The 15,914-nt window shown below is 45.0% G+C and overlaps 1 protein-coding gene across 1 annotated transcript; it reads left to right on the plus strand.

The window, feature by feature from the left end:
• Positions 1 to 1,338: 1,338 nt before the first annotated feature.
• On the plus strand, positions 1,339 to 13,931 carry LOC143592349 (protein CNGC15b-like). Its single transcript, XM_077072287.1, has 7 exons — positions 1,339 to 1,367; positions 1,527 to 2,064; positions 2,556 to 2,768; positions 2,840 to 3,132; positions 3,210 to 3,321; positions 3,415 to 3,651; positions 13,176 to 13,931. Exons 1-7 carry the CDS (start codon positions 1,339 to 1,341, stop codon positions 13,929 to 13,931), a joined length of 2,178 nt encoding a protein of 725 aa, XP_076928402.1.
• The last annotated feature ends 1,983 nt before the right edge of the window (positions 13,932 to 15,914 follow it).

Here is a 15,914-nt window from a genome sequence, read left to right on the forward strand (position 1 = left end):
GATCAAACTTCACTTCTAAACTCTTGACGATTCCACTAAATAAGGCACTCGCCACAACATGTTGGGCTTTAGGGGGGGCGGTGTCCTTATTAGAGAACCCGCTAAGATCAAAATCTGGAAGTGAAGTACGTAAACGATCCATCGCACACCCATAATCAGAGTCCAACCCATAAATATCACAACCCCGAAGAATATGGTCTTGCAAACACCACGACTGTGCTCTCGAAGCCACAAAAGCATATGTAGATACATCCTCGGCCGAACAGAGACCCAACCCCCCATAACGGATCGGAAGTGACATGTTTGACCTGGACTTCCCGGTTTAAATACAAGGGTACTACTTATGATACATTTTATAAGTTCAAATGTTCGTTAACTTTCACATGATTCTTGATCATTTTTGAAGCAACACCATTAATGGCTGTTCTTCGTTAGCGGTCAGCAAACCCACTTCGTGTTTGTCCGTATAAACACAGATCCATCACAATCGAAGTTTTATATAATTTACTATAAAACGATTACAATAAAGTGGCAGGCAAACGGGCAACAAGCTGCGCCGCAACCCCTTTTGAACAGCAAAGCCAATCCTGCTAAAAACGAAGCTTTGGGACCTAGAAGCTGAAGAGGTTCCGTGTACGACGCGCTGAACCCTACTAAAAAATTTCACAGTCTCTGGAGCCAGAAAACCAAATGTATCAAAAGCAAATGGTAGAAAGACATGTTGATTATCTAAACAAGCTTTCTCGTGTTTAACAACTTTGCCCGATTCAGCCTTCAACGCAGCCTGACCCACAACAAACCCACGGTCCCTGAGCCCAACAAGAGGAGACACTCCTTTAAGATCCACACAGGCGTGTTTCCCCCCTGCCCACCCGAACACAAGAATATCAGCTGGTTGTAAAGTAGACCTCCCTTCAATAGGATCCGCGAGAAAGTTAACAGGGGCCTCATTTTTAGCAGAAATCCCTGCCCGTTTAAGAACATCACACAGAACATCCCTAACCAGATCATGTCTGTATTTAAAGCCAGACAATTCTTTGCAATGCACCGCATGGTCACCAAAAGAATCCAAACAGACCTTGCGACAAATTGGGCAAGGTTCATCCGTCGGGAACATAGGGATCATTAACCGGTACTTAAGGATAGCCCGATACTCCAAACCCGACATACGTTGGCCTAATCCTTCAATGGGGATGACCGTTAGCAAATCCTGAGCCCGAGGAGCTCGAAGGCATTCAAACACCGCCTTTTGACGAGGGGATAGATCAAACACAGATTGATATTCATGTTCTTTAACTGAAACCCAGCTCAAAGATTCGATCTTTTTACTATACCATCATGTTACAAGCCAATTCAAGATCCGTCAGGTATAACCCACTTTCGAATTATGATTATTTATGCTTAATTGTGACTCAGTTTCTTGAATTGGGCTATTGTTATAGTTGTTTTGACTTTTGACTTGGTCAAATTCTTGTTGACTTATTGTGGTGTTTGATAATTTGATTATTTTTTGTCAAATTCTCTAGATTTCAAGATGATGCTCATAACAATATTGGGATGACAAAACTTCCATCTATGAACAAAGATAACAACTTATTTAAGGTTAAATATAATCTTGATGGCAAACAAATTCCCGAGGAAAACCGACATTCCTTGAAATCAAAAGTTCTGTCTCGGGTTTTCTCGGAAGATTACGATAGAGTGAGGAAGAAAATATTGGATCCGCGAGGACGAACGATTCGAAAATGGAACAATATTTTCTTGATAGCTTGTTTGGTTTCATTATTTGTAGACCCTTTGTTCTTTTACTTGCCATCCGTTCGGCCCAAGAATGTTTGCATCAATATCGGGCTCACCCTCGAGGTCATTCTCACCGTTGTCAGATCAATAGCCGATGTTTTTTACATAATTCAGATTTACATTAGGTTTCACACTGCTTATGTGGCACCATCTTCCCGTGTTTTTGGACGAGGCGAACTCGTTATAGATTCTTACAAAATTGCTGGAAAGTATATCCGAGGCCGTCTATGTATCGACCTCATTGCAGCCCTGCCTCTTCCGCAGGTATTTGTGTTTTTTTATACTTCTATTAAATGTTTTCAGAACCTGACCAGGCAGCATACTGGTCGCCTTACTAGTTCACTGGTCGAACCATATTTAAGAATTCGATGATGTTATAAATAATATAAAAACTAGAATTGCGGGTGTGTGTGTGTATTAAAGATAAAATATGAAAATACTTTATGACTTCATGTTTTGATGTGAATTTGCAGTTTCAATAAAATATTAAGACTAAAATAAATAGAATATGTAGCCTTGAGTAATAAATGATTCATAAATTGAGATTTTGAAGAAAAAAAAATTTAATTGGAAATTCGGTCTGATTCTTAACCGGTCGATTCAAATGGGGAACGGTTAAATATGCTTAACCGGACTAGTCCCATTCCCGGTTCAGTTGGTCCTACCGGCTGGTCCGGTCTGGTCCGGTCGTGAAAATGATTTTTCGAATGAAATAAATAGTTCTTCTAATAATTGTTTCTTTGTGACTAATGCAGTTGCTAATCTGGCTCATTATACCAAACTTAAGTGGTTCAACCATGGCTAACACGAAAAACGTGCTTCGGTTTATTATAATCTTTCAATATCTTCCGCGACTCTATCTTATATTCCCTCTAACATCACAAATAGTCGATGCTAATGGCGTTGTGACCGAAACAGCATGGGCTGGAGCTGCTTATAATCTGATGCTTTACATATTAGCAAGCCATGTAAGACAGACTATAATCATTTTAACAACCTTAATTAACAAAACATGATTCCAACATTATTGTTGATGCAGGTCATAGGAGCTTGTTGGTATGTTCCGTCCATAGAGAGACAAGAAGCCTGCTGGAGAAGCGTATGCCTTATTGAGGATAAAACCTGCGAGGATAAATTCTTTGACTGTGAACGGTTTGATGATCCGAACAGAAAAAGTTGGTTCCAGTCAAGTAATGTCTCGGAAAAATGTACCCCGACAAGCGGGCTTTATCAGTTTGGCATCTTTTGTGAAGCTGTGACATCTGAAGTTACTTCGGCTTCGTTCTTTAATAAGTACTTCTATAGTCTTTGGTTTGGCTTGAAGAATTTAAGGTAACTTTCGTGTCCAGCATAAACAGTTTATTTATAGCCAAAGTTTACTGATGTTTTTGTCCCATGAATATATACAGTTCTTTAGGACAAAACTTGTTGACGAGTACTTATGTCGGAGAAATCATTTTTGCAATAATAATAGCCACCGTGGGTCTGGTTCTCTTTGCGTTGTTGATCGGGAATATGCAGGTATTGTATATTATTAATCAGTTATTTATAGGAGTACAATATGTAATTTATATATTTTATCTAATATGAACTAACAGTGTAAAATTTAATTAGACTTATCTTCAATCAACAGCGGTTCGATTAGAAGAATGGAGGATTCGGAGAACCGATACTGAACAATGGATGCGCCACCGCCAGCTGCCGCCAGAGCTCCGGCAGGCTGTCCGGAGATACGATCAGTACAAATGGGTGGCGACTAGAGGAGTTGATGAAGAGTCTCTTCTCAAAGGTCTTCCTTTAGACCTTAGACGAGATATTAAACGACACCTTTGCTACGACCTGGTTCGACGGGTAAGTTTTATTTCACATGTGAAATAAAAAAAATCCATAGTTGTTCGCTTGTTCAACATTATGAATCATAAAATGAGTTTTTGATGATTTAGGTCCCTGAAGAAACACTAATCGGCCCCGGGCAGATTACGGATAATCTGGGGATTAAATAGATGTTTCCCACGAGGGGTTAGACCCGGCAAAGATGGTTCTTCTGATAACCTGCAAAACAGACCGTGAGCTCGTCACTGAGAAGGGGGGGGGTTCCTCCTTGTGACCACCCTCCGGCGTGAGAATCAGACTAGATTGCTCTTGAATATAAGTGTATATTAAGAGATTGCTAGAGCAGATATCAGGTATAATATGTAAGATACAAGATAGTATATGATAAGATGAGATGATCATACCATTTGGGGTATTTATAGCCGAAGGTAGGTTTCCAAGAAGGTATAGCCGGCTGAATAGTATTCCTGTTCTACCAACTGTGGCCTACGCACGTGCCATGCTGGTAGTTGGTGGGTAGGCAGCGGCTGACAGTGACCAGGCCTGCTGTGTACTATTCCTTTTCCACCAACTGCCGGCTGTGCACGTGGTATGACAGGAGTTGGTGAGTAGGCAGCGGCTAATAGTGACATACAGTACAAGAGCATGCTGCTCGCCATACTGTTGTCAATGAGCTGTCGTATCTCTGGTCAGATCTTTTGCCCATACCTCGTCAGATACAATACAAAAGATCTTCCCGTATCTTATGGACTGGCTTATTTGGGCGGGAGTATTCCCCCTCCCGCCTTTGTGCGGGATTGTTCCCGGCTTTGCTCATTCCTTCAGGTGACAACTGAATTATTGAGAGCTAAGTGCCTTGTGCGTGTAGCCTTGCTGCGCGGGTGACCTTCCCTGATGGCTTGTATCCGCAGCCGCGGGAACAGGCGGAGTACTTCACCATTGGGAGGCATTTCCTGCGGGAACAGCTTGCGTACTGCGCGTAAGGACGTCACGTCTCTGAGCATGGTGGGTCCTGCGGATCCAGTTGGTTTCTGCGCAGACGTCTCTCTTCAAGGTGAGTCATGCGGGTCCAACTGGGCTCTGTTGGGACCTACCTCTTCAAGTCCTCCCAGTCCAATGTTCTTCTCATGAATGTTTAATAAAGTGAGGTGAACTTTTGGACTTAAGCAAAGGGTTTTGAAAAGGGTTTAGTTTTAAGGTTTTCCATGGGGATTCTTCCCGCGGAAGTCCTTATGTCACTTGCAGAAATTCCCGACTTTCCTGCTTGATCTTTGGGTATGATGCGGGTAGGTCTGTAACCTCCTCGCAAGTCAGGAGCGTTGAGTCCCACTTGTGTGGATTCTCCATGAGGTTTTGGTAGTTTTGAACATAGTGATCAATTATGTTTAAACCACCAATTCCATCTTGGAGCTTCCAACAATGTAGTTCTCGACGTTCCCGCTATGCGGGGATGTTATTCCCGTTTCCGCAAACATTGCCCAGAAGATCCTTAGTGGTTTCAATTCCCTGCGGAGCGCTAGGTATGTGAAGGGTTTTGCCTTGACACTGTACCCGCACTCGTCTTACGGTTACTTTACTTCCAAGGTATTCCTGGCGTCAATTCCCTGCGGGTGCTAAGTATGTGAAGGGTTTTGCCTTGACACTGTACCCGCACCCGTCTTATAGTTACTTGGTTGCCAAGGTATTCCTGGCGTCAATTCCCTGCGGGTGCTAAGTATGTGAAGGGTTTTGCCTTGACACTGTACCCGCACCCGTCTTATAGTTACTTGGTTGCCAAGGTATTCCTGGCGTCAATTCCCTGCGGGTGCTAAGTATGTGAAGGGTTTTGCCTTAACACTGTACCTGCACCCGTCTTATAGTTACTTGGTCGCCGAGGTGTTCTTGGCTTCAATTCCCTGCAGGTGCTAAGTATGTGAAGGGTTTTGCCTTAACACTGTACTCGCAACTGTCTTACAGTTACTTGGTTGCCAAGGTAAGGGGTATTTTCCCGCTTACTTTTGAATCTTTTTGAATTTTTGAAATTCGAAGAGTTTGTGAAAGGATAAGAACAGTCCAAACTGTTGAAACGTCGTGCGACGGTTTCTTCTGACTGTGTCAGGACGTGCAGGAAGTTATGGTGACGTGATAGTACATGGTCATTCCAGACGCTTTTTCAGGCGCGTGGGCGCGATTTTTCGGGCGCGTGGCCGCGAAATTAATGGCACGCGTCCTTTCAACAGCTGTTGCCAGCTTGCTTTTTGCCACGTGTCATAGTTTCATTGCACCTGCGATTTCTCTCTCTTCCGCATTAAATTCATCGCATTAATTGCGATTAGTATATAAAGGGGGAGAGGGTCCTTTGTAATCCACACTTTCACTTTTCTCTTCATCTTCAAAACGATTTCCGGCGAATACTCACCTTTTCAGCCGAGCACTCTTGAAATCGTTCTCTTCTTTCATACCTGCAAGATGTCTTCTCACGATCTTGAGGCTACAGCCCAGGAGGCTGGGGTGTACGCCGATGACAAGAGTACTGCTGGCGAGTGCCAGTGTGCTCTGCCTGTCGATCTATATCAGTACATCGTCAGGAAGTTCATGCTCGAGTCTTTCGAGCCTGAGTTTCCTGAACCTCATCAGACGGTGTATGATGCCCCCAGAGGCAAGATCGGGGTGTATGCCACATTCTTTGTTTATGGGAATCTTAGGTTCCCCTTGACGAAGTTTGTGTACCGTGTTCTGGAGAGGCACGGTGTACAATTGACCGAGGTACACCCGATGGCGATCGCAAAGATTCGCCACTTCGAGTGGGTGTGCCGGATTCTGGGCGTTGAGCCCTTCGTCGACCGCCTGATGACCTTCTACTCTTGGAGGTGCATCCAGGGGTGGTATACTCTGATAACCCGTATCAAGGGTTTGAAGATTTTCGCAACCGAGCGCAGTCTTCGTTCATGGAAGCGGGAGTTCTTTTATATCTCCGCTCGCGCCATCCCCCTTGCCATGAAGTTCAAGAATGGGCAAGCTCTCCCCAGCCTTCACGCCTCCAACTACCAGGAGGCGGAATGGTTTTCAAAGATTTCCCGAGTCCAATCTCCGGTTTACCGGTTTGCGGAGTCCGGGATGGTGATGCTCGGGATGAGCCGGGTGTGGAAGGATGCGGAGGCGCAAAAGATCCCTATCGTCCTTGAATACGGTTTGAACTCTGTTCCTTACGGTATGCTCTGTCTTCTTTGTTTATATAGGTTTGTCTTCTAACTGTTTTTCTTTTATTTCAGAGGGGAACGACTTGCAGTCGCTCCTGTATCCGCGGGAGGCTGATAGTCCAGCTCGGATGGGTACTCGTGATCTAGATGAGAACGAGTTGCCCATCCTTGAACAGACGGCGGATCGGTTCGTGGAGGTCTACCCGCCAGGCCACGAGATCCTGAGCGCCAGGCGGCCAGGTAAGGCGTTATTCAACCCTCGACCCCTCAATGCTGAAACCTCTGCTGGAATTCCTCTAATCTTGTGTTCTGATGAGGAATCCGCAGATGGTCCTCCGTTGGTGCGGAAGAAGAAGGCTGCCGGCGGGAAGGGAAAGGCGAAGGTGGCCTCCACTGCCGATCCGGTGCCTCGGTCTGATTCAGAGACCGAGAGCGAGGAGGTGGCGGGGAACCCGGGTGGTGATAGGACCACTGATCCGGAGGCTGCGACTGTCACCTCCGGAGAGCCCAGGATGACGACGGTGAGCGGCGTAAAGAGGCCGGCTCCATCGGGTTCGTCCCCGCCTGTCCGCACTTTTAGGCTCAAGAAAACCCGTAAGTACAAACTTCCTTTATTTTTAACTTCGTAGCTTTCCATCATTAATACTTATCTTCTTTGTGCAGGCGTGGATGCTACCGCATTCCAGGGTGGAGCGGGGAGGGATACCTCCGGACCCATGACGGTAGGCTTGGTCAGCCTACCTGAGGCGACGACCCAGGCGGCTGCGCCTGCTTCAGTTGGTTCAGTTGCTCATCCCGTTGTGCCAACTGTTCCAACTGTGATGACATCACCGCCGGCTGTCAGTGCCATATTTACTGAGTCTTTCACTGAGCCGGCGGTTACTTTTTCTGCGCATTCCGCAGCGGCGACCACGGTTGTGAGTTCACCTCCGTTGGTTTCTACCGCGGCGGCCTCCATGCCTCCGACGTCGGCAGCTACAGCCGATCCTTCAGGTATGCTCGGGGCTTCTCGCCAACCTCTGCCTCCTTCCCATCTGCCTGACCTCTTGGATGGATTTCCCTTGGGTTCAGGTGATGGGTTTGGCGGCTATCGGTCTGTTGTCGACCCTACAGGTGCGTAAGGTTCTTTTGGCCTTTTTTTTTATATATCATCTTTTCCTAACTGCTTTTTGTTTTTTGCAGTGTCGGATTCCAATGAAGTGTATGTTCCACGATGGAACATCCGCCGAGGAACAACCCTTCGCACGCCTGTGGAGTGCGTGGATTGGGCTCGTCACGCAGCTCCCAGTGGTGCGTTGGGGGAAGCCATGGCTAGCTACCAGGAGGGTAGGCTAACCAATGAGCTTCGGGTTCTCCTGGCCCGGATGCAGCCGCGCGTCGAGCTGCTTTGTCGTGAAAACGACAAGTTAAAAGCAGCTCGCATCCAAGAAGTAGCTCAGGCGCGGGCTGTCCGCGAGGAGAATAGGAGGCTTACCGCAGTGGCTGCGGAAAAGGAGAAGGCCTTCAAGGCCCTCGAGGTTGAAGTTCAGGCCCGGCTCGAGGCCCGTTCCAAGGCTGCCCAAGCTGTTAACGAACAGCTTCGGCTGGCTAAGGAAACTGCGCGGAACGCAACCGAGAGGGCCACCAAGGCTGAAGCTGTTGCTGAGCCTTTACGCCTCGAGAATGAGGAGCTTAAAGCCAAACTAGAGGCGCTCCAACAGGCTCATGATGCCTTGGCGATGGAAGACGCCAAGAAGCTCCAAGAGATCTTGGACCAGAAGGGGGTGCTTGACCATACTGAGCGGAAGCTAAAGGGCGTTGAAGAGGCTGCTGCAAAGGAAGTGTTGCTTGCCAGCCTCAACAAAAGTGAAGCCGAACGCGCCCGTAACCAAGCTCAAGCTGCCCTCCAGGAGGCTCTGGTTGCCAAGGAATGGCTTCTTCGAGAAGCGTTGTCTCAGGTAAGCTTAGCTTCATAATGTCTTCACGCTTTTCTTTGTAAATAGAAAAGGTTTTGATACTTGAATTTTTTTTTTGTAGGTTGTGCATCGAGTCTTCACGGACACATCATACGACGATGCCATGAGCGCAGCCCTCAACGCTTCTCATGAGGATGGGGAAAAGGCCGGCTTCCTGCTTGGTCTAAGGTTCGTTGAGAAAGGCATCCCGCCTTCCAACTTCCCTTTGTATGATGTGGATACTGAAGCTGTTTATGACCAAGCAGTGAATCAGTATGCCGCCTTCCCGCATCCGGTGGTGGAGAAGGTGAACGAAGTTGCTGCTGCTGATGATGGGCTAGCTATCCTTAAAGCTTTCCTTGAACCGCCACGCTCTACTGATGGTGCTGGTCCAAGTGGAAGTGGCCCTGAAGCTTGATCCTGAAGATCCCTTCCCACTGTTAGGATAGGTTTAGCCTGTATAGATTTATATTCTTGTAGGCGGATAGTTACCCGGCCATTCTTGTAATGAATATTATGAAATATAAATCTTTGTGCGGGTAAGACCGCTACTTTCACTGGATTACTTGCTTTATAAACGTTATATGACTTGCTCATGCATACTTTAGTTTAAATTAGCAATTTTCCAAGTGTTTAGAATAAGTTAACCTTTGAACGTGCTAGATAATAGGTTGAAGTTTTGCTTCCTCTTTCGTGATTGTGCGGATAGGACCGTCACTTGCACTTAGTAGGATGGCTAAACTTTACCTACATCTGACCTGCGTGGAGGTTTTCCTCATCTTTTTAGAAATTTCTAAGTGTTTAGGATAAGTTAACCTTTGAACGTGGTAGATAATAGGTTGAAGTTTTGCTTCCTCTTTCGTGATTGTGCGGGTAGAACCGTCACTTGCACTTAGTAGGATGGCTAAACTTTTACCTACATCTAACCTGCGTGGAGGTTTTCCTCATCCTTCTGTTAGAAATTTTCTAAAGTATTTTTAATAAGTTAACCGTTCGACGCGCGGTTGTCAATAGGTTCGGTTTACTCTATGATTTGTGCGGTTAGGACCGGCACTTTCATTTAGTTGGATGACCAAAGTTTACCTATGACTGACCTGCGTGAAGGTTTGCCGTTTTTTGGGTTTATGCGGGTTTTGCCGCCTTCCTCACGCAACGACTTTCCACGTAATTATGCGGTGAAAACCGGCATCAGTGTTGAGTAAATTAACCGTTCGACGCGCGGTTGTTAATAGGTTAATGTTCAGTTTCCTCTATCATGATTCGTGCGGTTAGGACCGGCACTTTCATTTAGTGGGATGACTGAATTTTACCTTTAACTGACCTGCGTGAAGGTTTCCGTTTTTTGGGTTTATGCGGGTTTTGCCGCCTTCCCCACGCAACGACTTTCCACGTAATTATGCGATGAAAACCGGCATATCCGTTTTGAATAAATTAACCGTTCGACGCGCGGTTGTTAATAGGTTAGTGTTCAGTTTCCTCTATCATGATTCGTGCGGATAGACCGGCACTTTCATCTAGTGGGATGACTGAACTTTACCCTTAACTGACCTGCGTGAAGGTTTCCGTTTTTTGGGTTTATGCGGGTTTTGCCGCCTTCCCCACGCAACGACTTTCACACTTATGTATGCGGTGAAGACCGGCATATCCGTGTTGAAAGTTCATAAGTATAAATGTAAAATCATCAGCGTCGATGTTTTAAGGAGAATCATTTCCATTAGAAGTGGCTCTAGGCCTTTTCTTTACAAATTTGGAATTGATCTACATGCAAACTGTGTAATTGAGCTCCCTTCAATGTTGTTGGGATGGGAGTGCCATCGAGCCGATATGCACCTGGTTCGGGATCTCGTTGTTTACGCAGTATGTAGTCTCCAACATTGAAGCTGCAATTTTATTCGTGTTTTCCCCAGCTGGGGTTCTACACGCATCAGCCTGCTCAGCGTTCATTGCGCCACGAGGTGCGCGAGCGTCCCATCTCTGACAAATGCTTCGACCATGTCCTTTACGTCTGTGCATTCTTCAGTGTTGTGGCCTTTTGTCCTGTGAAAGTCACAGTATTTGCTCCGATCAGCATTGTGACGATGTCGGATTATCAGAGCCTTTGGCCATGGGAGCTCCTCAGTGGCGAATATCTCGGTGACGCTCTTGGTGAGTGGCGTCCATCTGGAGTTCTGGTTCGACTGTACGTTATCCCTTCCGCCTAACCGATGTTGCAAGCCGGATGAGGTGTCAAAGTTTACCCTTGACTGCCAAATGCCTAGCTTCCGCTTTTTGTTTAGTCGGGCGGTAAGGACGTTGTTTTCCCTTGTTTTCTGGGTGCAGAGGTTTGTGCTCTGGGGGAGATCTCTACCCAGTTGCTTCTCCGTTTCCGCAAAGCGTTTTGCTGCTGTCATGATGGCATCCCATGTGGATGGCATGCCATCTTTACCCGTTAAGGTGCGGATGAGCTCTGGGTCGTTTGCGCCCTGGATGAAAGCAGCGCGAACAAGATCTTCGCTGATATTACCCAGACTTAGCTTCTTTGAGTTGAAGCGAGTGATGAAGTCTGGCAAAGATTCATCTTCCTCTCGAATGCATTTGAGGATTGTCCATTGCTCTTCGGTATACTTTCTTTGTTGGCTGAAGTGTTGGCTAAACTTCTGTTGGAAGTCTGCCCAGTCGTAGATGTGGTTGACCGGTAAACGATCGAACCACGCTCTAGCTGGCCCAACAAGCGTCATTTGGAACATGTAACACCACGTAGGTTCCGTCTAATTACTGACGGTTGCCCCCGCTATGAATCTGTTTAAATGATCGTCTGGATCAGATATACCATCGTAAGTGCCGATGTTGGACATCTGTTTGGCACTTTTCGGGGCGATTGCTTCCGCAATGTCCCTTGCAAATTTGGACGTTCTCGCATTTGCCACAGCTGGTCTGAATGTTTTGGAGAAGTCACGTGGGTTCCCACCCGCGTTTTTTGGTTTGAAGGTTTCTCCAAAATTCCTTCTCGTTTGGAAGTCCGTTTCTTTACGCTTCCCTTTCGCCCTATGGCGAGGGTTTGCGTCGGTGTCGGATTCCTCCCGATCATCGTCCGAGGACTCGCATTCACTGCTCATGTTGAGCTGTTGAGTGCTTCCAAATTCGTCAGCCTGTTGGACGGAACGCAAGCGTTCGTCCAACTCAGCTTGGAATTCCTTCTGACGTGCCTCCGCCCACGCTTTAACTTGTTCAAGTGTTTGGCGGGGGAGTCTCGTCTGTTGTCTTTCCGCCTGGGTATTATTGAATCCCAGGGGATGGTTGTTTACTGCACTTGCCCCAGCTTGGGTAACTGGGGTAGTGTTCGTAAAATTTACTGCACTTGCCCCGGCTTGGGTAACCGGGGTAGTGTTCGTAAAAACTGTGTAGTCGCCGGTATTTCTCCCAGTAGCTGGGGTTGTGGTTACCGGAGTTTCTTTAACCATCTTTCCAGAAGTTTGAAAAAACTGAAAAGAAATGAAGTTCTAGCTTTTACCCACTGATGGCGCCAATGAAGAAACACTAATCGGCCCCGGGCAGATTACGGATAATCTGGGGGTTAAATAGATGTTTCCCACGAGGGGTTAGACCCGGCAAAGATGGTTCTTCTGATAACCTGCAAAACAGACCGTGAGCTCGTCACCGAGAAGGGGGGGGTTCCTCCTTGTGACCACCCTCCGGCGTGAGAATCAGACTAGATTGCTCTTGAATATAAGTGTATATTAAGAGATTGCTAGAGCAGGTATCAGGTATAATATGTAAGATACAAGATAGTATATGATAAGATGAGATGATCATACCATTTGGGGTATTTATAGCCGAAGGTAGGTTTCCAAGAAGGTATAGCCGGCTGAATAGTATTCCTGTTCTACCAACTGTGGCCTACGCACGTGCCATGCTGGTAGTTGGTGGGTAGGCAGCGGCTGACAGTGACCAGGCCTGCTGTGTACTATTCCTTTTCCACCAACTGCCGGCTGTGCACGTGGTATGACAGGAGTTGGTGAGTAGGCAGCGGCTAATAGTGACATACAGTACAAGAGCATGCTGCTCGCCATACTGTTGTCAATGAGCTGTCGTATCTCTGGTCAGATTTTTTGCCCATACCTCGTCAGGTACAATACAAAAGATCTTCCCGTATCGTACGGGCTGGCTTATTTGGGCGGGAGTATTCCCCCTCCCGCCTTTGTGCGGGATTGTTCCCGGCTTTGCTCATTCCTTCAGGTGACAACTGAATTATTGAGAGCTAAGTGCCTTGTGCGTGTAGCCTTGCTGCGCGGGTGGCCTTCCCTGATGGCTTGTATCCGCAGCTGCGGGAACAGGTGGAGTACTTCACCATTGGGAGGCATTTCCTGCGGGAACAGCTTGCGTACTGCGCGTAAGGACGTCACGTCTCTGAGCATGGTGGGTCCTGCGGATCCAGTTGGTTTCTGCGCAGACGTCTCTCTTCAAGGTGAGTCCTGCGGGTCCAACTGGGCTCTGCTGGGACCTACCTCTTCCAGTCCCGTTGTTTGATCAAATGGACGGACGGATGTTGGATGCGATCTGTGAGTGGTTAAAACCGGCGTTAAGTACACCAGGCACGTGTTTGGTTCGGGAGGGCGATCCAGTGAACGAAATGTTATTTATAATCCGAGGAAACCTTGACTCATACACCACAAACGGGGGTCGGACCGGGTTTTTCAACTCGTGCAGAATCGGGCCTGGTGACTTTTGTGGGGAGGAGCTGCTGACATGGGCCCTGGACCCACGGCCGAGTGTGGTGATCCCGTCGTCAACACGAACCATGAAAGCAATATCTGAAGTTGAAGCTTTTGCTCTCATAGCAGAAGATCTAAAATTCGTGGCGTCACAATATCGGAGATTGCATAGTAAACAACTTCGGCATAAGTTCCGGTTTTACAGCCACCAGTGGCGGACATGGGCGGCTTGTTTTGTGCAAGCGGCGTGGAGGAGGTATAAGCGGAGGAAGAATGCTAGTGAGCTTCTGGCTCGAGAGAGTTTTGTGAGTTTAGATTATGAGCGGGAGGCGAGTCCGGTGATGCACATTGGTGAAATGGTTGGAGCCGAGGCAGGGTTCGTTGGTCATAGCGCAAGTAGGAGGGCTGGGAACTTGCTGCCAGGGTCCAAAGCTAGTAGCGTTAGCGCGTTACAGAAGCCAGCTGAGCCTGATTTTTCTGTAGATGAAGAATGAACATTGCATTGGGAGTAAAAGATAGTTGAAAGAAAAATATACTTGCTAACAACATTTATTAAAAAGGTGTTAAGCGATACTATAGGAAACTAGTCATATGAATGCTGAACTCATATCTTCTGGATTATATACAAAAAATAAGAATTAATTATGGGAATGGTCCTCTGTGTAGATTTATTTATAGGCCAATGTATCTGCAAAATGTATATGAAATAGAATGTTTTAAATTGTAAAATGGAGATGTATTTACTTTTGTAATTAGGTATGTATCGTATCATCAACGGTGTTTGTACTTGAGTTATTTTTATTTTTGTTTTTTGAAAGGCGGCATTTCATAAAACAAACGAACTAGCAAGCGGCTAGAAACACAACAAAAGAAATTATCTATACATAGTAAAGTAGAAAGTTGTGTCACAATCTTGCATTTGATAAAGTTATTTTTAGTATATAAAAGATAGTTTTCCAAAATAGACATAAATGAAGGTTTTCAGAGTGGTTAATTTAGGTTTGATTCTAAGTCATATCTCTTGTCAATCCGGGTTCGAGTCATGTAGCTGGAAATGGTGGTTAATATGTTCACTTTTTTGTCAACTTCATTTTATTTTAGTTTAGTGGGCCACCGTTAACAATTGTTTAAGGTATAATATCGATATTTAAATATTGAGGTGGTATAATAAGGTTCATATCCTTTGGTACTACTAGCCGAGTGCCTGCGCGATGCGCCGGGGTATGCGCGCAACTCGTTCTTACCCATTAGGACCCTAACTCATATGCTCTGATCCATGTCCTGGACCCCGCTAGACCCATTTTTCAATACTAACCGGTTATTATGTAATATGTTATTTTTTTAATATTAAAAAAAGAACTATAGCAATATCATACTCAAATTAAAGAAGTAAAATCCTTGTTTTTATGGTGTAATTTTTTAAAGAAAATATTAGCGTATGAAAAGTTATTGCCGTTTAAAAATTTTGGGGGGAAAGCTGGCTTAAAATTGAAATTAAAAATAATATATTGCTAAAGATAAGGGGCGTTATTTGTAACTATTTAATAAGTTAACAAAATTTGACTAAAGTTGGAGGATCAATATTGTAATTTCAGAACTAAATAGTCAACCATAGATTATATAACCAAAATACCATATAAAACCCAAATTCTTAAATTTTTATGTATTGTTAACTAGGTTAGTGACCCGTGTGATACACGGGTTGGATAAACAATATTGTGATTTTGATGAATAAATATAAAGATGTATTATAAAGTCGAATAAATTACAAATTAAATTACATAAGACAAAATTACATGATGAAGTTATCATAAAGCTCTAAAAAATTTCTTTGTACGTAGCATTTGTAGTCTTATTTGAAAGTTTATTATCTTTATAAAAAATTAGTTCCTTCAACGTGTCTCTGATTTAACTCCAGACAGCACAACATACAACTTACCATAACCGAAAACTGGGTGTTTAAACAACCAACTCTCGAAAGTGATTGGTCTTGGTTTTTATTAATCATCATTGTTAATAAACAGCAAACGAAAACTGGTTTTTATTAAAATTGGATGAGAATTCTTTTATCTAATGCGTATAAGATTTGGTCTTGAAGTAAAAGTGTGATCTCCGATATTGGTTCTGAATATGACTTCAACTTTAATAAAACAATTTCAAAGTCTTTTTAGCTGAAATCTTGTTCCATTACACAGACCATTTTTATTGCCAACATTTTAAGCACTAAGGTATTCTCTCATATTCTGGAAACATGGAAAGCAAACGATTGCTAATTTCTTGAACGGCCCCATTTGCGGTGCAAGTATTGCTCGTTAACTAAAGAAATCTAGATTTTCAAAGTTTAATATTCAAAATCAATTAATTTGTGATATATAATAAGTGGGATATAGAATTTTGTGTATCCCGGGTATATTACTTGTTGGCTACATTACTTTTAATTAACAAAAATACCCTCTAAAATTTTCTGCTATCTAAAA

Source organism: Bidens hawaiensis, unplaced genomic scaffold (genome assembly GCF_021521415.1).
Source record: "Bidens hawaiensis isolate Kalapana, Puna unplaced genomic scaffold, B.hawaiensis_p1.1 tig00040706_1, whole genome shotgun sequence".
NCBI classification, from domain to species: Eukaryota; Viridiplantae; Streptophyta; class Magnoliopsida; order Asterales; family Asteraceae; genus Bidens; species Bidens hawaiensis.

Coding starts and splice junctions, on each gene's coding strand:
- LOC143592349 (XM_077072287.1), top strand. CDS start 1,339: ATGTTACAAGCCAATTCAAGATCCGTCAG. Junction 2,065..2,555: donor CAGCCCTGCCTCTTCCGCAG/GTATTTGTGTTT, acceptor TGACTAATGCAG/TTGCTAATCTGGCTCATTAT. Junction 3,133..3,209: donor TTTGGCTTGAAGAATTTAAG/GTAACTTTCGTG, acceptor GAATATATACAG/TTCTTTAGGACAAAACTTGT.